Source organism: Podarcis filfolensis (assembly GCF_964270895.1).
Source record: "Podarcis filfolensis genome assembly, chromosome: 14".
Taxonomy (NCBI): Eukaryota; Metazoa; Chordata; class Lepidosauria; order Squamata; family Lacertidae; genus Podarcis; species Podarcis filfolensis.
Genome location: NC_139616.1, coordinates 20,601,965 through 20,626,013, shown reverse-complemented (window position 1 = coordinate 20,626,013; position 24,049 = coordinate 20,601,965). Strand labels below are relative to the sequence as shown.

At 44.3% G+C, this 24,049-nt stretch overlaps 1 protein-coding gene across 3 annotated transcripts in view; it reads right to left on the bottom strand.

Annotated features, from left to right (window-relative positions):
- The window catches only part of ADAMTS17 (ADAM metallopeptidase with thrombospondin type 1 motif 17), a 170,099-nt gene that overhangs the window by 109,901 nt on the left and 36,149 nt on the right, over positions 1-24,049 (bottom strand). For all 3 annotated transcript variants that reach the window (XM_083586287.1, XM_083586288.1, XM_083586289.1), the window contains 2 exons: positions 23,403-23,560; positions 16,151-16,194 (listed from right to left, as the gene is read on the bottom strand). In XM_083586287.1, the coding sequence (XP_083442413.1) occupies positions 16,151-16,194; positions 23,403-23,560 (202 nt within the window). The remainder of the gene's footprint in view (positions 1-16,150; positions 16,195-23,402; positions 23,561-24,049) is intronic.

The following is a 24,049-nucleotide window of genomic DNA, read 5'->3' as shown; positions in this document are numbered from 1 at the left end:
AGAGTTGCATTCATATAATTGTTTTGATTTGTATGTTGCACAGATATAACACATAGTGACACGGGATGCATTTTGTAAACTACCCTGCAGTCTTCTGACGAAGGGGTGTATATAAATTTAATGAAGAAGGAGGAGCAGAAGAAGTTAGGAGCACAGGAAGCACTAATACTGCTATCAACTTTCATAGCAATATGGCAGCACAAACATATAACAGAAGATAAATTTAAAAACGAAATGGACACCCATGGCAGAGAATTCTTCATCTAGCTGTGGGAAAGGTATTCAGAAGAAAAAAATGTATTCAGTTGTTTCTGGAAAGTGTAGACAGTAGGGGCCTGTCGTATCTTGATAGGAATGCTGTTCTACAGAACAGGGTCAACCACACTGAAAGCCCTTGTACTAGTCCATTTAGCTCAGAATTAGATAGATGATAGATGATAGATAGATAGATAGATAGATAGATAGATGATAGATATAGATAGATGATAGACAGATAGAAACTTTATCTGCATTAGCCACTTGCCATAGCAATAAGATAAAATATACTGGAGTGACATAAAGGTAAAGGTAAAGGTAAAGGACCCCTGGATGGTTAAGTCCAGTCAAAGGTGAGACTATGGGGTTGCAGTGCTCATCTCACTTCAGGCAGACGGAGCCAGTGTTTGTCCACAGACAGCTTTCTGGGTCATGTGGCCAGCATGACTAAACTCCTTCTGGCACAACGGAACACTGCGACGGAAACCAGAGCACACGGAAACGGCATTTACCTTCTCACCACAGCGCTTCCTATTTATCTACTTGCACTGGTGTGCTTTCAAACTGCTAGGTTGGCAGAAGCTGGGAGAGAGCAACAGGAGCTCACCCCGTCGCACGGATTCAAATCGCTGACCTTCTGATCAGCAAGCCCAAGAGACTCAATGGTTTAGATCACAGCGCCACCCGCTCCCCTGGGGAACAGAGCTAAATAGTTAGCTATACAGAATACGTTGTGGAGGTTTACATCAATGCAAATGACAGAATTGATATATGATCCACATGTAGCCACAGATAAAACATGTGAACCAATAGGTTATTAAAAAAAAAAAGCTGAGCAATGTTAGAAAGTTAAATAGATCTTATTCTAATTACCCCTGCTTAAAAATTAGCAGTTTTTGCTGTTGCCTGGTTATCTTTATTTGCCAAAAGAAATGACACAGTAGCGATGGTTGAGTGGCCTGGTATAGATAGTAGTAGAGGGGTAATAACCTCACTCCTCAAATCTTTATAAAGAGAACAATCTAGCAGTACATGAGCTACTGATTCAATACTGTCATCTCCATATGGACATAAATAGTTTTCCAGCAGAATTTTTTGAAATCAACCCTCAAGTATGGCTGAAGGCAGTATGTTCAGTCTTGCATAAGTGAAAGCACATCTGTATCTTAGAACTGTTAACTTTTGCAAGTATGGTGCCAATGTGTCAAGAAGACTGGGTGAAAAATAATCATAAGGTAAAAGTAAAGGGACCCCTGACCATTAGGTCCAGTTGTTGCCGACTCTTGGGTTGCGGCGCTCATCTCGCTTTATTGGCCGAGGGAGCCGGCATACAGCTTCCGGGTCATGTGGCCAGCATGACTAAGCTGCTTCTGGCGAACCAGAGCGGCGCACGGAAACGCCATTTACCTTCCCGCTGGAGTGGTACCTATTTATCTACTTGCACTTTGACGTGCTTTCGAACTGCTAGGTTGGCAGGAGCAGGGACTGAGCAACGGGAGCTCACCCCATCTCGGGGATTCGAACCGCCGACCTTCTGATCGGCAAGTCCTAGGCTCTGTGGTTTAACCCACAGTGCCACCCGTGTCCCTAGAAAAATAATCATACCATGGACTAAATTACTTTATGGAGGACAAATTCTGCAGTTCAATGTCATATAGGTGCTGTCTAATTACATTCTTTGCTTTCCTGAAGCCCAATGTTAATAACTGTTGTGGTGATAAGCCAGAGGAATAAAGCTTTTGGATGACACTCTTAGTCACACTTAGTCACTCAGGCACTCTCACGACGGTCTTTCAATACTAGGGTTAGTAGACCGGTGGGGGTTAAATTCAGCCAAAACCAATAATTAAATGTCCTATGCCAGATCTGTAATTCAACAGAAGGAAGATTAGCCTCCAAGCGCAGTGAAGCGTTTGGAACACAGGATGGGAGGGAGTAACATTGCCTTAGGAACTTGGACTGAACAGCTTCTGCGAGTCCAAGGTGAGCACCTGTACAAATCAGTTCAGAATGATCTACACTGACTGGCAGCAGCTATCCAGGATTTCAGGAAAGGGTCTTTCCAAGTCTTGCCTTTAGCTGTAGGGAAAGCAGAACTGAGCACGATCGCCTCAACAGCATCATGAGGACAAAAAATCACAAACGAACAATAAAATTGACAACTGGAGGGCCCCCTCACAGAATTCCAGTAGTAAGAGTTTCCCAGAGAGATGAAAAAAAGTACTAAACCAGTTTAAATATAGACTGTGTGGAAATGCACGGAATAAACTTTAGTCGAGTTGAGGAATGTCTTATCAGCTTTCCTTGCATTTTCAGAGTCCTAAGGGTATAAGTAAAATGAAGGAGCCATGCTCCTCTCAAAGTAGTCCTTTATTTTTAGAAAGGTTACAAGCATCCAGACACTGAGCTGGCAAGACACAACTTGTTTCTGTGCTACTTGGGTCAAGGCCAAGTTGGACCGTCTCAATGGAACGATTCTGAAGGTCTGAACTCTGAACTGATGCTGCTGCATATAGCGTAGTGATGTTTCCCAATTTAGACACCTTGCATCTTCACTCACAGGGCCAACTTTTCCACTGGCTTCACCTCCTCACACTTCTGCATGCTGATAATTCCAATAGTCAATTGTTTTGGGTGGCGTGCACAGGGAGTTTTATCTTATTTTATACTGAGCGCTGACATATCTCTGCAGTCCTATCTGATTTGGAAAGAAACAGCCGGCCAAGGCCTTGACCTCACTAACACTCCCTTTCAAAAAGCTTCTAACGTGGGTCGGTAAATACATTAGACAGCTTTTAAAAAGACATGGCAGTACAAAAGGGACTATGTAAATGAAAGCTCTAAATTACATTTTGGCTTCAACACAGAGACCACAGAAGAATGAGTAGGAGAACAATGTTAGCTTGCTTATCTTGGGGATCTGCAACTCAACGATCTTAACAGGCTTTAGAGACAAATGAGTTGCATTGTGTCGGCTTGCCTTCTATTTGCAAAGCCCTACGCTGAATCCATTTTCCCCAGAAGGGAGTTTCTGACATGCTGTATTGAATAATATATTATGATTATATTGACTTTATGGGTCTGGAGGCTGATGGCAGGGATAGGAGATGTTTAAAGATTAAAATATAGCTTCTTTTCACATGCAATTTATCATAAAAATTGCTTTGCTGAATCAAACAGAGTTATGTATAATGTCCTTGTTATTTGTCCCAATAATTTTGGGTCAAGCTAGAGATGTACATGGTGGGGCAATCACCTACTTGCCTGTGGGGCTCCCTGAAACCTGAGAGAGGGGGTGGAAACAGTTGAGGCATAGCTAGCCGCTTGGGCACCAGGAGCAGCATGTGCACCCTGTGCCCGGGGACCGGGCGCACTTCGTGGAGCATCCACAGAGTCCGGCTGCCGCCTCCCCCTCAGCTGTAGGGTGGCTGAGGCGAGGTGGTAGGCAGATGCAAGCCCCACACTGCCGTTTCAGGCAGTGCAGAGCCGGCAGGCACCCAAGACACCACATCACTCTCAGGAGAGACGCATGGCTCAGGCACGCTGCAGGCCCAACCATAAGTGCGGTGTGGTGCCCAGTGCCCCCAACCCCCCCCAGCTACGCCTCTGGAAGAGAGAAAGGGGGGGGGAACTGTCCCATGATCTTCAGAATACAGTGAATACAGTGCTGGTGCAGTCTAATAATTTCATTATTCTTGTCCCTGTACAAGATGGGGATTTTTTGTCAATTGCTGCCCTTGAGTCCAAATGCAGAAGCAGGATGAAAGCTGAACCTCAGGCTAAAGCTGACAAACATTACACAAATTTTACAGAAATTTGCTCACAAAAACAGGCATCTCCTTCATGTTAGAAAATTGTGGTTGTTAAAATATGTGCTGTGTGCCAGTTTTGCATTGTAGAACAGAGGAAGTTTAAGAGTTCCATCAGTTGTTCCACTTTAGCAAATTTGAAGTGGTCCCCAAAAAGAAAAGGGGTTTGAGAACTGTTTCTTTTGGAGAATTTGGTAGACATTTCTTTAAAAGAGACCAAATCAGCATAAAAGTTAAACTCTCAAAAATAAAATGCTTGCACTAGAAGGAAGTAAGGGGTTGCATCCAACTACGTTTCTACTCAGAGTAGCCCTACTGCAATTAATGGACCCAAAATACACATTTCTATAAACTACACTGAGTAGACTGAATATTGGATATGACCCAGTAAACCTGGGAAGTCAAATGTAAGAATATGATAGCTAAATACTAAGAAAATACAAGAACCGCCGTGCTTCCTAGAAGCAAGCCACAGCACATTCTGGCCCTGAAGCGTTTACTCTGAATTCAGACATCCTCCCCCAACCCAGCCCACAAGGGAAGCGAAGCTTCAATCACATTCACTGAGGCGTTGCATGCAATTATTGCCAATGGATATCTCCTATCATGTCAGCATACTGTGAGGTAACAATATATTTTTTTCATTCATACAGACTCCAACTGCTTCCCCCCACTTTGTTTTTTGCTTCACCTAAGGTTTCGTTTCGGTTTTTATCATTTCCCCTCCATCCCCAGACCTGCTGAATCATTGCTTGTGCATAAAAAGAAACAATAAGGTAAGATACAATTTCTGCCACTCCACTAGTAACAGTCTTTTGTGGGAGCTTAAGGGCATCCAAGCACAACCAACGGGATGGTTAACACATCCTGTTGTAGATCAGGTGCTGCTACTAGGGATGCCACTTTTGGTTTCTCTCTGTTTCTCATTTTCCTAGTCTTTAAGTTCAGTTCTCTGCATTTCCAAATCAGTTTACAAGTCATCACGAACATATGTCAGCATTTTAATGCAAATTTATCCAAATGTATATTTTTAAAATCCAATTTTTGCAATATACACATTTTTGCAAGCAATTCCCTCCCCAATATAATGCACTCTCATACATTATCTTAACTATTATATACATCGTTATGCACACTGTCATATTTTTGTACGCATTACTGACTTAGAGAACTGCATTGCAGAGTTCGCAGAAGTGCACAGTTTGAAGGATAGCTACATTTCAGTTTATGCACTGTTTTGGGAAGTGGAAATTGGGTAGGTTCACAGTAAAATGCAAACCAAAGCAACTCCCCCCTCAGTCCTACTGATATCACCATCCAAATCAGTGCTCCGCCTCTGGGTTTTTCCCACTCTGTGAATTTCACTTCAAAAAACGAAATGGTGAAAATTCCTGCCATCTGATCTAAGGCTGAAACTACTTTCTTTTCATGCTGGCAATGACCTCCAATTTTTCGGCGCTGGTTGTAAACACACCTGTGTTTGTTTGTTTGTTTGTTTATTAAAATAGTTTTTTATTCTGTCTTTCTATTAAAAATATTCAAGGAAGATAAAAGCAATGTTCCCACCCTACCAGAAGTGGTTGGGTGGCGGTGGGGGCACTGCTTACGTGATCTCCTGTCATCACTACCACTGTGGCGTACTAGGAAGATGAGGAGCAAGGAACCAACAAGTTTTGTGCAATTGGCTCTAGCAGTGTGTTGGCACTGCCCTGATCTCACTGGGAGATCAGGTAAGCGGCATCACCCCACCCTCTAACTGCTACTGCAGCCTGTCAATGCCACCTCCTGGTGTTTCCATGTTTGACCAAGATCTGAAGGGGAAGCTGGCTGTACTTGCACAGGCTCCTCCATGCAACTTACGCAATGGCAATTTGTTCTCTGCTCAAATCTTTGCTGAATGTGCAGATATGGTCATACATACACAACGGCAGGGATAGGACAGCAGTGTGCTCCCCCTCTTTCTTATAATTCCTTTATGAGGCCAGCTCATTCATTCATTCATTCTTATGAGGATAACACACAAACATGACTTAATAGCTTCATTTCATTTCCTCTTCCTTGGCCTCGCTAATTGGCCACCACTGACTTTTAATTCTATTGGATGTGGCACCCCATATGATTCTGTTCACAAGCGCCCATAATCTCACATTAGATAAGAGATGGGGAGAAATTCAGTTCGGTTAGAATTTTAATGTGAATCTACCTGATAAAAGCCTAGGGCTTGCCAATCAGAAGGTTGGCAGTTCGAATCCCCGCGACGGAATGAGCTCCCATTGCTCGGTCACTGCTCCTGCCAACCTAGCACTTCGAAAGCACGTCAAAGTGCAAGTAGATAAATAGGTACCGCTCCGGCGGGAAGGTAAACGGCATTTCCGTGCGCTGCTCTAGTTCACCAGAAGCGGCTTAGTCATGCTGGCCACAAGACCCAGAAGCTGTCTGTGGATCGAGATGAGCGCCGCAACCCCAGAGTCATCTGCGACTGGACCTAACGGTCAGGGGTACCTTTACCTTTACCGTACCTGATTAAAACAGTATGCAAATCAAACAGCAGCTGTTCTTTGCACTCCCCAAGGTGCAGGCCTGGGCAGTGTGTATGGAGGTCCTGGGCTGCTCAGACAACAAGACCCCCCTCTTAGCCTCGCTGATGTGGTCTAAAGGAAAGCAGAGCAATACGTTTGGCACAAGTTTGGCTGCAGAAGTTGCTGGAAGAAGGTGTACAAGGCACCATCCAACTGTCACAGGGACTCCACGCCAGATTTGTGTAAGGTTTACTCATTAGCCTTTTCTTCTCTCAAAGATGTCCCACAAAGCAAAGGAGGTTTAGGATCAGAGTTTTCCTTCTCCTAGATGGGCTACCTTCCCAGGTTGATGAGCCCCATCTGCCCCTCACTTCGCTCTATAGCATGAGCAGAAAATGCCTTCTTGACCACTGGGCCCACTATTGGTCTCATCCACTCAATCTGCTTGAGCTTGTCTTCACATGCAGGGGAAGTCCCTAACTCACCGAGGGTTTGAGACTCATTCACTACCCTCGCCTGGTTTAGCTGGCCAGTCAAAGCTGTTCCCAGGGTGTGGCCGCTGTCGCATGCTGACAGCTTCTAGGAACCACAGGTGAGAGCAGAGTACAGGCTGGAGACCAAAGGTGGACAAACTACCCCAGAAGAAGCATGGCATGTCCCCCACCAGAGGTACTACCCAATCCCTAACACCCCATATACCCTACAGAAACAATATAATGCTGAGTAAAATGATTTCCGCACCCCCCCCCAGGAATCTATTCAGTTGCATAGAATGGGCTACTTTCAAACTGAATATCAAAAGTGTAAAATATTTGCCAGTGCCACAGCTTAAACAGCAACTATTTTGCACTGACTTTGCTTAACGGTCCCTGTTACTGAGGAACCGAATATGAAATGCCATGTGATGGGATGCCTAACATTTCCCAACAAATCCTCTGGATTAAAAGCAACATAAACAGCTTCCAGGCATAAATGTGTGTGTGCGCGCACACAATTATGCTGAATGTGTATTGCTCCCAATCTGATCATACCAGCTGTCACAATCGTTTTACACCGGCTAAACCTTGGAAAGTTTTGCATTCCCTATTATAGCAACACAGAGAGACCTAAATATCCTAAAAATATGTATGCCAACTCTGCTAATCGGAATGTGTTCTTTCTGAATAAAATTGACCCCTACCGATTATCCAACTAAATCTTGCTGTCCAACTAAAAACACAACTGATGAACAATCCCAGTAGAGCCTTCAACACCTTCATGCTCTCTTGCAACACTCAGGAAAAAATGCAAAAATTCTAACCCTGCTTCCTCATAAGTAATTGGAACATAATATTTCATTACTACACACATGACATGCAAAAGGGGTCAAAGACCTGCACTATTAATAAAGGTATGCAGTTATTTAATAAAGTTCTAGGCTCTTGCTAGGGGCACAGGGCATCCCAAAGCAGATATTTCAGACCTAAGAGACTGTTCAGAGCTCTAAGACACCAGCAAAATAGATACACAGAACCAATGCTTTCAACCCAGAAACCACAGAACTCAAATACTAGCACCAGAACCTAAATCCAAACTAAACAAATGCTAAAAGACTCCCTGATGGCTGAAATGGCATGGAAGGGGGAACTGTGCTATCTTCGCAAGTGTGGGAATGGCCTGCACAGCTTTACTGTTTGCATGCAAAATGTAAACTCCAAGAACACTGTCACAAGAAGTTGAGTACAAGTCCATGACCACTGTATGTGGCAAATGGATACATCTGGAAAGACTCCTGGAGATATCCTAAGGAAGTGGCAAAAGGCCAATCGTCAGCAAGAATCTGAGCATGGATTTATCTCAATGTTGAGATTAGTTGGGATTTGCATTTTCTCAGCAGTGAAGTTGCTGAGTTTTTAATGGTCACACTCCGGAGTACTGAATTTCACTTATTAGCTTAAGCTCTTTGAAAATGAGGCAGCGTATGCATTTTTAAAATAAACTGCAGAATACTAGCAAAACCTATAATACAGTCTAAGCTAAGGTAATGCCTGACCACTATGCATGTTTATTTGGAAATGTGTTTCATTGTGTTTAATGGTTAGGGATGCAGGTGGCGCTGTGGGTTAAACCACAAAGCCTAGGACTTGCTGATCAGAAGGTCGGCGGTTTGAATCCCCGCGACGGGGTGAGCTCCCGTTCCTCGGTCCCTGCTCCTGCCAACCTAGCAGTTCAAAAGCACGTCAAAGTGCAAGTAGATAAATAGGTACCACTCCGGCGGGAAGGTAAACGGCGTTTCCGTGCGCTGCTCTGGTTCGCCAGAAGCAGCTTCGTCATGCTGGCCACATGACCCGGAAGCTGTACGCCGGCTCCCTCAGCCAATAAAGCGAGATGAGCGCCGCAACCCCAGAGTCGGCCACGACTGGACCTAATGGTCAGGGGTCCCTTTACCTTTACTTTTTCCTCCCAGATAAGTGTGCATAGGGTTCAAGCTATACAGTCCAATCGTATGCATGTTTACACTTAGAAGTCTGCAAAGTGCTGATGGGAATGTGGGGTCTGAAAACAGGGCTTCCAGCAGCCAGTCTCCAATGCATTATGTCCAGTGCTGCTCATAAGAAGTTCTGTGAGTCAAGGGAGCCCTCTAGACTTCAGCACCAGCCTGGATTCTGAAAGCTGACCCCACAAGCAAGTCAAGATCTATCTGTACCATAAAGCCTAGCACCTCAGTTGGACCCACTCATATTTAGAACAAACTCGCCTCTCCTTTCTTTGCCTCATCCCACTTGTTTGCATGCCTGGTCTGGAATCTGATTATTGGCCCATCTTAAATTGGCTATGTTCAGACTGTCCCAGTGATTTCGAATAAGTGTGAGGAGCACAGCTGTGCAAGCCAATGTCAAGTGTGTTTACTCAGAAGTAAATCCCACTGTATTCAGTGGGCTTCATTTGCCAGTAAATGTACATGGAATTAGAGTTTTAAAAAGCTAACTATAAGAAAGAAATATTTGCATATTGGCCATGATGTGCTCTTTGGGTCTCCAATAAGTGTTTACAAAACCATTTTTCCCCCTTGCAATACACTCCAGTTCTCACTGGACCTTATTTTAAAGCTTTGGCAACACCCAAAAGTGATAAACTCCAGGAGTTGCAATTCTCTCCATGGAACATCCCGCCTCCAGTTCTAACACGCTTAAGCTATTCCGTCCACATCTGCCTCCAAACAGACCTCATGCCTCACACACCCAGTAGCTGGGAAGGATTCCAAAAAGCCTTTGTTGACATTTGTTTGGCTGAAGTTTCTTAGCTGGACATCAGTTCGGCTTGTGTCTTCAGCCAGTCCAACTGCATATACGATTGCCTGCTTTCTGAGATATGTAAAGGATGTGCTTTAAATTACAATGAAATTGGAATTAGGTTGCTTTTGGTAGACAATATTCTGCACGCTGATACCGAGGCACAAAAAGGCTAAAAATGTTTATTTCAAAGATTCTAGCAAAGTGAACAGGGTGGAGCAAAACCAAAATTACCTCTGCCAGTTAAGGACAGCAATTAGATTTACTATACCAGTATACAATCATGTAGAAAACTTTGGCAGTTTTGAATGGCTAACTGCAAAGGGAGGGCATCTTTAAGTGCAGCTGGAATGACACACTTGCCATTGAGGTAAGATATGAACCATATATAGCACACAATAAAACTCGGGCTGAGCCGAAAATTCTCAAATGAGTACTTTTGGTGGAAAACTGGAAGAGGTGAAGGATGAGCCAGGCACTACTTCACTGATTTGGGGGAGGGGCTGGGCAAAACATTTAGTGATGGCAGTGGAAGTACTCTCACCAGCTGCCTCCTGGCAGTCATCACTGCTTCCTGCCCCCTCAATGTCTTGAATGTTCTGTTGTACTCAGGTTCTGCTTGAGGACTCCCTATAGGCATCTGGCTGGCTGCTCTGGGAATTGGATGCTGGACCAGATGGGCCTTTGGCCTGATCCACTGGGGCTTCTCTTATATTCTTAATGACTAACACAACTCCCATGGTGAAGGCCGATTTAGGACATAGGAAACTGCCTTTTGCAAAGTCAAGTCAATCGGTCCATTTGGTTCTGGATTGCCTGTGAATACCAGTTGTTGGGTATCATGAACGGAAGAGAGAGCTGTCCTTCTTTTGCCCTCCTTGTGGGTCTCTCAGTTGGCCACTGTAAGAACAGGATGCTGGACCTTTCACCTGAACCATCAAGGATTTTATTATGTTCTTATCACTTCAAGGCATGGCATAGGGGGGAGAGTTATGATTAGCAGGTGGCCGCCAGGCAGGCCCTCTCGTAGGTTCAGAGAGGCCCAGCCCACTTCCATCTTTTGAGATCCCTAGTCAGAATAAGAATAAAAATGACAACACCCAAAAACAAAGCAAGGCACCAAATATAGACTGAGACATGGTTTGGCTTATTTCGTTATTTAACAAATGCTTTTCTAGTCTTTTTAGTTGAGAGTATGTGGCACAATTTGGCCCAATGTACATAAAAACAAGTTACAAATTCACATTATTGAGGGGGGAATAAATATTATAGTGGGAGGGGAATTCACAGTCCGGTGGCGGGGAGGGGGGAGAGAATACCTGTTCCCCATCTCTGAACAAAAGAGATTTTTTAAAAAATCCATATCAATGCTTGCATTTAAAATACATGTTTTTAAATGCATTTAAATGCATTTAAAATAATTGCATCATAAAAGACATGTTTAAAAACATATTTAACCTCAGCAAAGGTATTTCTATTGTATTTAATCTCCGAGTATGTACCTTAAAGTTTCGTAAGGACTTTATGAAATCTGGGCAGCAACTATGTTCCAATCTGTTTATTAGTCCAGGAGATATGAATCAGGGCAGTTTGCTTAAAAATGTAGATGGTATGAAATTCTCCTTCATGGGGGAAGAACCATAGCTCAGTGGTATAGTATCTGCTTTGCATGTAGGAGGTCCCAGGTTCAATCCCCCAGCTCTCCAGGTATTATCAGGTAAGGCTGGGAGAGACCCCTATCTGAAGCTCTGGAGAGATGCTGCCAACCAGTGCAGACAATACTGAGCTCGATGGACCACTGTCTGACTTGATATAAGGCAATTTCCTATGTTCCTATCCCAGGAGGGGGAGGCATTTTAATTGGACTAGTTGGCTTCAAAATCAGTAACGACTAATAGGTATGCAAGCAGAGAGGGAATAGGTGAGTCAGCTACGTTAGTAAAGAAAAGGTGTTTTATGTGCATTATAGCACTGTGACACCAGAGGGCGCTGTGGAGTCCCATCTTTCACCAATGTGATTTCCCATATAAAGTTTACAACACGTTTTCCTGAAATGCTTTTTTAATGTGCCTAGATCCAGCCTAGGATAAAGTGTCCTGCTTAACTCTTCAGGGTGAAGGGATGCTTATCTGATCTATCCCTTATTGCCAGAGGGTCTGAGGGAACATGAAAGGGGAAGCTGTCCTGGGGCTCTGGAGAATCATTCCTCTGAATCAGGGGTCGACAACCTAAGGCCCATGGGCCAGTAGCGGCCCACAAGGTTTGTCTAACTGGCCCATGGTGCCCCCCTGCCGCCGCCCACTCTTACCGTCGGGTTGGAGGAGTGCTGGAAATAGCGTGTGCGCATGCTCACAGGCCCTCCTCCAACCATAGCTGTCAACTTACAGATTTGAAAATAAGGGATCAGCAGCCAAAATAAGGGATTTTCCAAGCACAGGTATGTTCAACTTCTGAGCCCCTCCAGCAGCCAAACAAAGCCTCAAGCGGTGGTTCCCACAGCACAGCAACCCGGCAAAGGGGATGCAGCAAGGAAAACCACCGTCACCTCTCCGCTGGGAAGCGCTGAGCAAAGGTGAGTCCCCAGGCAACACAGCCAATTTGATCGGCACAAGGCATGCAAGCTCCACCCCCCAGTCCTTCTTAGACTCCTTATTGGGTGAGCAACGCAGCCAAGCAACACAGTTGGAGCCTCCCTCCTCCCTGGCCGGCAGGGAGGGAGGGAGAGGAGCTGCTTCCTTTGAAACCCGGGAAATTTAAGGGACTTCATCAATAAGGGACAGCAGCGGGACATGGTGCTGGGATAAGGGAGTTTCCCGCCAAATAAGGGATGGTTGACAGCTATGCCTCCAACCCAGAAGAGCGCGTGTGCGCACACGCTCTGGCCCATCCTCTGACAGATGGAGCGTCGACTGACCCATCCTCGGATAAGGTTGCCAACCTCTACCAGCATCCAGCAGCCTCTCTTGACTTGCCTTCAATGCAAGTGGCTGAAGAAAGTCACAGATGAGTAAATTTTCAGATCCAGTGCCTGATGACGTCACTCAAATGGGGAGAGGGCAGGAACTTCTCCCAGCTTTATCCTCAAGTTAGGGATGCCCCCAGGAAATAGCTAAGCTAAGCTCATCCAATTGCAGATAGTTGCTCTTACAAAAAAAGGTTGTGACTCTTTAAACTCAATTCATGTCTCACATTTTCATTCTGGGCTGCAAGAGCAAAGGAGATTGCCCTAAAACCTGCAAAGGGTTACAAACATGCTGGCCTACAAAACAAGGTTAGACTCTGACAAGCTATGCAAAGCTCGTCCAGTCTCCTTCCACAGGATATTAAGAGCGAGACGCTGAACTCTCACTGTTTGGCTCGCTCAAAGGCAGCGTGGCTGGAACAGAGATTTCAGCAGGAAACAGGAGAACTGATTCAAGTCACAACACGAGAGATATGGCTGAGGGCTGACGGCTGCAGCCCACAGACTGTTTAACTAGCTTCTGTCAACAGGGAACCCTGAACGGCATAAAAGCAAGGCCGCCTGCATTTCAGTACTGGTGGGGGGCAGGGGCGAGGCTGTGGGTTCTTTGCAGTTACGCTGCTTACAATGCTATTGCTAGAAATTTGCATGCCTTTCCCATTAAATCCTCCTCTCTCTCTCTCTCTCTCTCTCTCTCTCTCTCTCTCTCTCTCTTTTCAAATAAAGAAAGAATTCAGCTGTCCTTTGGGGCCAGGTAACCAATTGAGCAAATACATTAAGTGCCAGCAGACTCTTTCCAACACAAATGTGGTTGTTCTGATTCTTGGAGCAGCCAGCACAGTCTTATCCCGCATATACATACCTACATATTTTTTCCCCATTTTTGAGCTTGGTTGAGTCATTATGTAACCTTCAAAGCTACCTTGGCAGTTGAATTCCATTCCCTGAGCAATCCATTCCAGCAAGCACACCCTGCCAAAATACAAATGCAAGCCGCCTGGTGCCATTTTTTCTCTCCAGCAAGCACAGCTTCCAAGAAAATACTTCGGTTTGTGCAGAATCTGGATCATTAGATATATCTGGCTTAATACAAGTTGAATGGAGAATACACAGAAACACTGGCCACTGTGCATAGCCATCATTTTTAAATTAATTAATTTATGTTATTTGTGTGCCGATACTTAACATAAAAGTTCTCTGGGCAGCTGAAGAGGGAATTGTGCTCATTAGGAACATAAGAAGATGCCTTACACTGACATCAGACCAAACTGTTTAGTTTCAGAAAGGCTAACTTTCAACCACAGTTACTGAAGCTGGATAGTTTAAACTAACCATGGTTAAAACTAATGATACATGCAAATACAGGCAACGCAGCAAGCTTTGGTTAGTCAAAAGTGGAAGTTTCCAAATTCTGCAAAATCTAAAATCTGCAAACATAAGCTGAGTATTTGATAAAGTCTACAGTTATAATCCTAAACACACTTTTTGGGGGCATAAATCCCAGTGAATTCAGAGAGACTTACATCTGAGAAAATATGCTTAGCGCTATAATGTTAACAGAAAGCAGATATAGCAAGGAAATATTAAAGCTGAAAAAATATCTACTTCTCTGAAACATGCAATAAAGTCTTCACACAAAATACACATTTCTAAGGACTAGAGTTTTGCTCCTACCCAACTAAACTGAACTATGTAAGTTATACTAGAAATACTCTATACTCAGCTATGAGTCCTAAACTATCACATTTTATTATTTAAAACATTTCTATTTTACCTTTCTAGAACCCACAAGGCAGCTTACAAGCAAGAAAAAAATAATCAATGAAACTAAAAAACAACAACATGTAAAAGGTGCAAAATAACCCAAGTAGACACAGGTTAACCAACTTGCCTTAGCCTTATCCTTGAATGTGTTCTCTATGTATATTATGTGCCCCATGTTTGTAGGTGCATTGGGATGAACAGGTCAGGTATGGCAAAGAAAATAAAACATCAAACAGTGTACTACTTGTTATGAATGCTACACCTACTGAAATTCCTGCTTCTACACAAGTGTTAAAGGTGTAGGATAGGGACAGCCCACCTGGTGACCTCCAGATGTTGATGGATTCCCTTCATCCTGGCCACTGGCTATGCTACCTGTGACTGATCTGATTTGTAGTCCAACATCTGGAGAACTCCACATTGGGTACCCCTGGTAAAGGAGCTCTGCCCTCCTTTTCACCTTGCCATCCTACACTAAAGCTGTTTTAGCTGTCAATCACACACACACACACAAAGAAAGAAAGAAAATCTGGTATATACAGTTCTAGAAGTGGCATTAGGGATCTCGAACACATTTAGTAATTCCTTAGTATATCTGGAGTAAGCTATGACATTTAAACAGAAAGAAAACTGATAGAGGCTTGTAGTGTAGATATACCCAAGCAGCATGATCCAGCCAAATTCCCACTGATATAAACAGGGAAGTTACTGTACAATCCTTACCATGCAATCGTCTAAGAAAGGATGGATCCTGGAAATGTATTTAATTTTCCCAGTTTCAGTCTACTGTACATTACTATTTTCTACCACAAAAGTCTATGCTAGGGGCCACTCTATTTGGCCCTCAGAACATTCCCCAGGCTGCACACCCTTTCTCCAGGATAAATCCCTTAAGAGCCCTTCTTTGTACTCTCCTTGTATGTTTTACAATGCAGAATAGTTTAGTTTAGCAAGAGTTAGCCCAGATGCTGATTGCCTTAGCAACTTCACTCTACAGTTCTACAATTTCCAGTGTCACAATGTCAAACCAATTAAACAAAGATGAATTAATTGCCAGGTCTAGCACACTGTGTAGAAAAAGTTGAGGGAATAAATATGAATATGCAAATGTATTACGTACAGGCGACTCAACTTACGCTGGGGTTATTCTGTGTCAAAACATATTGGGTTCAATAGTGGGTGACACTGCCAAACTTTTTTTGCCCACACACCCACCCTCTGTCTTCTCCCTTTAATTTTTTAAAAAATTTTTTGCCAAGCGGGTAAAGCTAAATGTGCACAAGTTAAATACACGTAAGTTGCAAGTTACCTATAATGTTTTGTGTGCGCTGGATTTAGTGACCGTGGTTTCTGAGCTTGATCAGAAAACTCCACATATAAAATAAAGGCAACATAGATAAGAACTGGGCAAACTGTGGCTCTCCAGATATTGTTGGACTACAACTCCCATCATTCCTTACCACTGGCCATGCTGACTGGAGCTGATGGGAGTTGGATTCCAACACCATCTTAAGTGCCTTGGTTTCACCAACCCTCATAAAAATGGAACGTAATCACTCAGTTACTTACCCACAGTGTCACAGGGCACATCCTTGTGGACACAAAAATCTGTCCTAAAAATAATAAATAGTAATTAAAAACACGAAAGGCTCTAGTTTCATTTCATTTATTACGGCCATAGGCCCATACAGGTAAAAACAACACATAAATAGCAGCACGAAAGGCTATGATGCACAACATATTCATTAAAATAAGCACATACATATAATAAAACCATTGAATCCAGTCTTGCACATTTATATATGCACTAAACACACAGTGATTAGGCTTTGAAAAACTGCTCTATCGGAGCAAATAGAAAACCTTTCTAAATTTAATTGTGGGTGTGGGTGGCATTTTCAGGGGCATTCACCACAGCTGCGGTCTCTGAGGTCACCCTCCCCATAGCAATTTGGTCTGAAATGCTCTCCCCCGTGACCTAATTGCTGGGGCAGGTGAGAGTTAGTGTGCAGGTGCATGAGTGTATATAGACATCAGAAGAGCTCTGCTAGAACTGATCCTCTGTCAATCTGTTTAATCCCCATTAAATGTTGTCCAAGTTTGGTGTGTGCGTGCGCTTGAGTGTACAAGAAAATGTGTGGGATGGGAGTGCTGTATTTGAGCATGAGCAAGTAGATAGCCATGCCCACTTCCACCTTGCTTGTGCCCATCGCTGGCATGTGGCCCCTTACAGGGCTGACCAAGAGGGAATGCAGCCCTCAATACAAAAAAGAAGAGTCCTCTGGCTTTAGGTGGACTTACCCACCTCGTTACTTCGTTCCAATTAACTTTTAACAGAACCAAAATATTTGAATGTTTGAGAATTTCAAACTATGAACGCAATGTTCTAATGTTTTTGTACTTTTCCTTTAACTATTGTATGCTGTTTGTTTCATAATGACCGCTCCCCGCTAAAAACGGGGGGCGCCCTTTGCGTGGATGCGCGCAGCCCTAGATCTGGAGCGGCCCCATCAGCATAGGCTTGGCTTTGCCTTCACTCAGGTGGGATACCTGGAGGTCTCTGCCTACCTCAGTCAGTTGTCCAATCCCACCTGGGGGAAGCGTTGCCAAGGAGACCAGGCCAGGTAGGGGAGGGATTACCTGCCCACACAATAGAGGGAGGATCTTACCTGGGAATCCTCACTTGGCTCCAGAGCTTCTAACACCCTACCCACCCTCAGTTAATGTCTTCTTTTGCAGGTTAACTTATCTTCACAGGTATGCGGGCGCTGCTACGTTAAGGTCGCTGTTAAAGGGCTGGAAAGGAATTTCCCTGCATTGGCAGGTTTCGCCTTTCCCGTAGCAAAACGTCACAACTTTGGCGGTATCAGGCCTTGGGCAGAATCCTTTAGTCCATCTTCCTCTTTGCGGCTGCAATACCAGGGTTCCCCATTAAAGGGGTTTCTGAAGGGAGGCTTTGACCGTACGCTGAAAGGTCGTCATTGCTCTCCCCTGCGGCAGCGGTGACGTTACGGGGGCGGCTATCTCTGCTTGAACATATGTTCTCCAGAGCCGGCCCATCCCCCCCCCCACTGGATAACCCTGAAGCTCCCTAGGTCCCCGGCTGGGGACTGGGGAGGGAGAACGGCCAATGCCTGAGCCAAGGTCTACCCACATTTGAAATTTAATAAAGTTGTGGCCAATTTAATCCCATAGCACGTTGTCTTGAGTCGTTATTCCACATGACGGGGGGGGGGGACCGCTCGGGATCTGGGGACTCTGCCTGTCCACGCAAAATGGAATAAACTACTAATATCTTTATAAAGCATTATTATTAATATTTTACCCCACCCATCCGGCTGGGTTTTTAAAAACAGTTGCTCCAGGGATCGAGAACAGAGGCATATCGGTGTGACATCCAGCTGGCACTATCCAAGGCCAGCTTTTGCTGCAAACTTGCAGAATCAATCCCTCCACCCCAGTCTTGACCATACAGTTAAAATGTTTCCAAATCCATTCCTAGTGCACTAACCATGCTCTGCCCATCTTTACCCTTGGCAATTCAATGCATCATAACTAAAATTTATTAAATGCACACTGTCGATCCATTGCTTTCATTTTTCTTTCCTCCCAAAGCCATCTCCAGGCTTCTCTTTCAGGAGAGTCATCAAAAAGGATTTAATTCAGGCTGGAGCAAAAGAAACTCTTAAGCTGCTACCAGTGAACCAAAGGAATCCAGGGCTGCTCTACTGCATCTAAATGCTTGAAATACAAGCCTTTCCACAAGGCGGCTGATGACATTCTGCTCTTGACCCAGCTGGCGCAAGCACCCTCGCAGGAGTTCCCAGAGCCAGCTCGACAGAAGTTTATTTAAGGATTTATTATGTTATATAAACTGGTAAATCAAACAGATGCTTTTATTGTGAACTTTGAGTAAGTGGCGGGAGGCCACGGCTGGAAAAGCCCCGTCCCCTAAGGGGCTTGCTAGCTTAGCAAATAAAAACACGACATTTCTCCTTCTTGCACTCTGGTACCAAAATTATGACAATGGGAGCTGGTGGTTCCAGGCGATTCCCTGGATGCTCCCCTCTAAATGCCATGGCTCCACACTAGAAAACAGTGCAGCAAAATTAGCCACCTGTGATTGATTGACAGGACTGCAAAATCATCTTATCCCTCAACACCAAACGGTCCACTGGGGAGCAGCAGGAAGGGGAGCAGAAAAAGAAAATGTAGGCAGCTTGCTGCGTATTTACATTATGCAGAATGGGGAGGTTGACTGAGGTGGTAGAATTATGAGCTGTGTCTACACTAATCTCCACTAGTAACCTACAAAACTATGCCAAACCTTCCTCCCTAATGTCCTAGCTTTTTATAGACGGGTGTTTTGTGTCTGCATGTGCAAGAGTGTGAGAGCATTACAAAAATGCATTTCCACATCTACAATCTTAACTTGATTCAGTGGCAAAATCCCTGGCCTATCTGTTGGCCATTGGCTCATAACAACAAAGATTTGAACCGTGGCCTGTCAGTCCACCACTAGCCACATTCTGTGATGGAACAGCTCAGAGGCCATATATATGCACACAGCTGAATGTGGTGGTAGAGAGGGTTATACCACTTCAGACAACAAGTGAAGGACACAATTTTTAAGGATGCTGCCTTATACTGCATCAGATCCAGTAGCAGCCAGTGCAGAGGGAGAGGGATAAGATACAGGGAGCTCAGTGTAGAGTGGTGCGGCAGAAAGGAAGGAAGGAAGGAAGGAAGGAAGGAAGGAAGGAAGGAAGGAAGGAAGGAAGGAGCACATCAAATAAAGGCTCTTTTTCAGCAATTAGCAGAGAATTACTGGCAAATCTCACCAGAACTGACATTTTGAGGTGAATTTAATTATTGCAGAAGAGAAACATCTGTGGAACTTCAAGGGCAGCAAAAGAAGAATTTCTGATAAGATTAGGGAAATATCTCAGGGTAGTTTCTGCACAGTCCTATGAAAACTTTTCCTTGGTCCTTCTCTTCAAGCACGCTACATCTTGTCATAAGGAAAACAATGTATCAGAAAATCATTTTAATTGTGCCCCCACCCTCTAGCTTCTGGACAGCTTGCAGAAAGCAATGGGCAAAGGTTAAATTAATAATAATAATAATAATAATAATAATAATAATAATAATAATGCCTTTCATCTAAACAAAGTGCATAGTTAAACTATGGAACTCCCTCGTACAAGAGGCAGTGATGGCCACCAACGGCTTTAAAGGAGGATTAGACAAAATCATGGAAGATAAAGCTATCAGCGGCTACTAGTGACTACTGTGTTGTATCTCCACTGTTAGAGGCAGTATACCTCTGAAGACCAGCTGCTGGGAATCACAGTTGGGGAGAATTCCATTTCTGGACTTCCCAGAGGCATTTGTGAGAACAGGATACTGGAGTAGATTGTCTTGGCTTTTCTTATGTTACAGCATGATATCAAGGGGGGTGCAATCACATAAATAGAAATTTAAAATACAACTTCCCAGAGATAAGCTGCATTTGGCTCCTCCATTGCCCAAACAAACATAACCTGCCATACAATATCCAGAAAAAAGTTCCTTTTTAGAGGCTGACCCTTAAGAGCTTAGTTCTTATGCTAACTGTAGCAGCTGCAGCTGTTGAAAAACCAGCTCCTGCTTTTCCCTGGCTTAGCCCTTCCAAACTGGACACACTGGGGAGCATCCAGGGACATGTACATGCATTTTGAAAGCCAACGTTTAATGAAGAAGCTTGCAGCACCTAGCTGAAAATGCTAACTTTTGTGCCACAGAAACCAAAAAGAGTTGAGCCAAGAAATCTTCCAATTGACACACTGTCCTTTCCTATGCAGGGGAAAGTTCAAACAGGACAAAAAAACAAAAGCAAAAGGATATACAGGAAGGGAAAGGTTGTGGCAACACAGCGCTGGCTTATTTTGCAGGGTGGATGTGGTTTTGCTGAAGCCCTGCATTGGTATGGTGCCCAATTCTCTCACAAAATGAGCTAATCTTTGAGTCCATTATCCAAACCAGTGGCAGCTGGAGCGCCCCATCTATTATTACTTCTGTAAACTTCTCCAAATCCATATAATTTGGAGGGTGTCCCAAGTTTTCCCTGAGTGACTAGCTGCTCCAAACGCTTAAGTACATGTGGCATTCCATTTGGTAAATCAACCCAGTGGGTAAGGAAGGAGAATAGGTAAAATATTGGACCTTTGCTGCCCCTCTCAACAATATAGTGTGCTTGAGTGTGTGTTAAAGCTCACAATGAAGTGGGGAGAGAAATCAGAGATTCCAATCACATCTCAGCTACAGGGTTCAAAGAAGATCAAGAGGTTAGCACTTAACCTCATTTTGAAGCAAGAGTGTTAATTAATTTACATTATGTTGTTGTTGTTGGTGTTGTTTAGTCATTTAGTCGTGTCCGACTCTTTGTGACCCCATGGACCAGAGCACATTACATTATGTAATGTAATGTAAATGTAATGTTACATCTTGAAGCAAGGGTGCTAATTAATTTAAACCACAAGTAAATCTGGGAATCTAAGGTATCACCCGCTTTCACTCCCCCCCCCCCCAATTTCTATACTCTGCTTCTCCAGCAATGCTACCCAAAGAGGTCTATATGCAATAATCACAGGGGCCCTAATCCATGTGCCTTGGGATTCTGAAATTAGACTGTAATAAGCCAAGACTTTTCAGCAGTGGCAACCTCACTGAGTATCCTCCTGCTGAAGAACATGTATTAGACCAGCCCCATTTGATATTTTTGAAGTTGGTTAAGACCTCTCCCCAATGGGACGCAGGTGGCGTTGTGGGTTAAACCACAGAGCCTAGGACTTGCTGATCAGAAGGTCGGCAGTTCGAATCCCCACAACGGGGTGAGCTCCCGTTGCTCAGTCCCAGCTCCTGCCAACCTAGCAGTTCGAAAGCATGTCAAAGTGCAAGTAGATAAATAGGTACCGCTCCGGCAGGAAGGTAAACGGCGTTTCCGTGTGCTGCTCTGGTTCGCCAGAAGCGGCTTAGTCATGCTGGCCACATGACCCGGAAGCTGTACACAGGCTCCCTCGGCCAATAAAGCGAGATGAGCGCCGCAACCCCAGAGTCGGCCACGACTGGACCTAATGGTCAGGGGTCCCTTTACCTTTAAGACCTCTCCCATCCTGTAGGAACTTTAAGCTCTGCTGTTAATTCTGTGATAATATTTTAACTGAGTTTCATGAGGCTCTATTGACCATTTAAAACTGTTCTTCTATTTTAATTGTATTTGGTTTGCAAATCACCCTGAATCTTAAAAATGAATAACTATGTTGACACCAAGGGTGGATTATGAAGGAGGGGGAAATGCAACACGGGGGGGGGGGGGATTATGGCTCTCCCCATCTCACCATCTGGCTGGCACATTTCTTTGGAAATATTGTGAACCTTTTGCGTAAAAGGGTTTACGAAATATACATATGAACTATTTACAAACATAGTATTTGTTTAAACTCAGTTTCAGTAACTCAACTAAGTTTTCTGTGAATCTAAAGCAAGGTAAGCTCTCCAGCATGCTAAGGTGTTGGCAGTCTGACCAGAACATAAGCTAGGAAGGATGAAGCAGGGTGACCAAGCTAAGGATGCAGCACTATTCAACCTGGCAGAGAATAACAGTGGGGTGAGAGATGCACTGCATGCAGGTCCCAGCCACTGAGAAAGAGATGGGGAAAGGATGTGGGAGTGAAAGGAGGAGGTGCAGCAAAGAGACTGCAGATGAATGGAATCCAGTGCAAGAGAAGAAGAGAGAGTGAGCATGGCTGGGCTAGAAAGGAGGGCAGGCAAGGAGAAGGAATGTGTGAGTGAGTGTGAAATTGAGAAACACCAAGCATAGAACCAGGTACTGAACCAGAAGAAACAAGGGAAAGAGATGAAAGATACTGACTGCATTAGGAGTAAGGGAAAGCAGCATCACCTCTGGTGAATTAAGATGGGAGAGAATACAGATGTGTAATAGGGGAAGCTTGAAACAGGGAGGAGCTCTCCAGAGGACAGTCACAATAGGCAGCATGGCCCATATTTAAGACTGTTTATGTGGTTTTGCTGCTGATAATGGCCAATGCTTGATAACAGTGCTGGGCAGTTAATAAGGATAAGTGATTAGCAAGAAGCCCATTGTGCCAATAGTTCTGCCAGTTCCACTTTCCACTAGGGCAGGATAGAAGAAGCAAGGAGGAGTTCAGCTTCTTTGGACACAACACAGAATGAAAGACCCTGCCCAAGTCCCCAGTGAAGAGCAAAGAGTAAAGGGATGTCTTTTGCAAACAGAACTCTGGGATAGGGTAGGCACTGCTTTAAGAATCTCTTTCCACCCCTCCAAATGACAGCATCTTGCCCAAGAGCCTCTCAGAACCTAGAGCCAGTGGAAGTCATCAGTGGGTTCCTCCAGACATTCCTTTTTATTGTTCATTCATGATTATCTGTGCTCATGATCGTACCAAGACAGTCACAGGTGATCCTGCTTTTAATACTACTTATGCCCACCAATGTTTGGGGGGCAATCATACCGCTTTATTTCCAATCAGTGCATATCCTGCAATGCCCTGCTGAAATCCAGTAACTTTTCATACCAGAAATGTTCTGTTGTATTTTTGTCACGCTTTTAATGTGCTATAGCCCCTCCAGGCAGAAATAATGTGGTAGCATTGAGGAAGCATCACAAAACAAACTAAAGCAGAACAAATCCACCGTAAGTAATGCAACTATTATTGTGTCAAGAACATGTTGCAGGATGCACCTGAAATAAAAAAGCCGGTCTTGGAGGGGATCAATCAATCTGAATTAAAATCACTACCTGGTGACAAAGACAGCAGCATCCACTGGAGGGGTGTCATCTCGTGCTCCTGGCACCTGATTATTTCCAAGGTACTTTGCGCCACCAAATTCTTCGTTTTGCCAATGGCAAAAACTCTCCAGGGACCTCTCCCCATGATGCCCAATGGACAGCTTGGCCTTCAGGAAACAAAGAGGAATTGAAGAGACACAAAGCAGGGAGGGGATCAACCCAGGTGGCAAATCTGCAAGCAATGAGTAGGCCATCAGTAGAACATGAACCAAGAATCTTTCATGACAAACTAATATGGACAAAATATGGGCAACTAATATGGGACTGGAGGAATAACTCTACCAGGGCTAGCTTTCACAGAGGCAGCTGCCTAGACTAGAGGACCACTTTGCATGGGAAAGAAATCCTGCTGCAATAGCAGAGGGGGTGCATTTTCACTTTGCACTAGTACAGGGAGCAATGGGATGAAGATTGCCAAGCAGTATTTTAGCAGCCCAACCAATAAAGTCATGTTCTATCTAGTAACCAGCACTGGGATCTGTAAAATCATTTCTGGGGAAACTTCACCCATAATCATTAGATTCTCTACAGTTCTGCCCATACTCTACCAGGGTCTATCCTAGTTTTGGTCCCTGGTTTCCAGATTCTGCCATGGT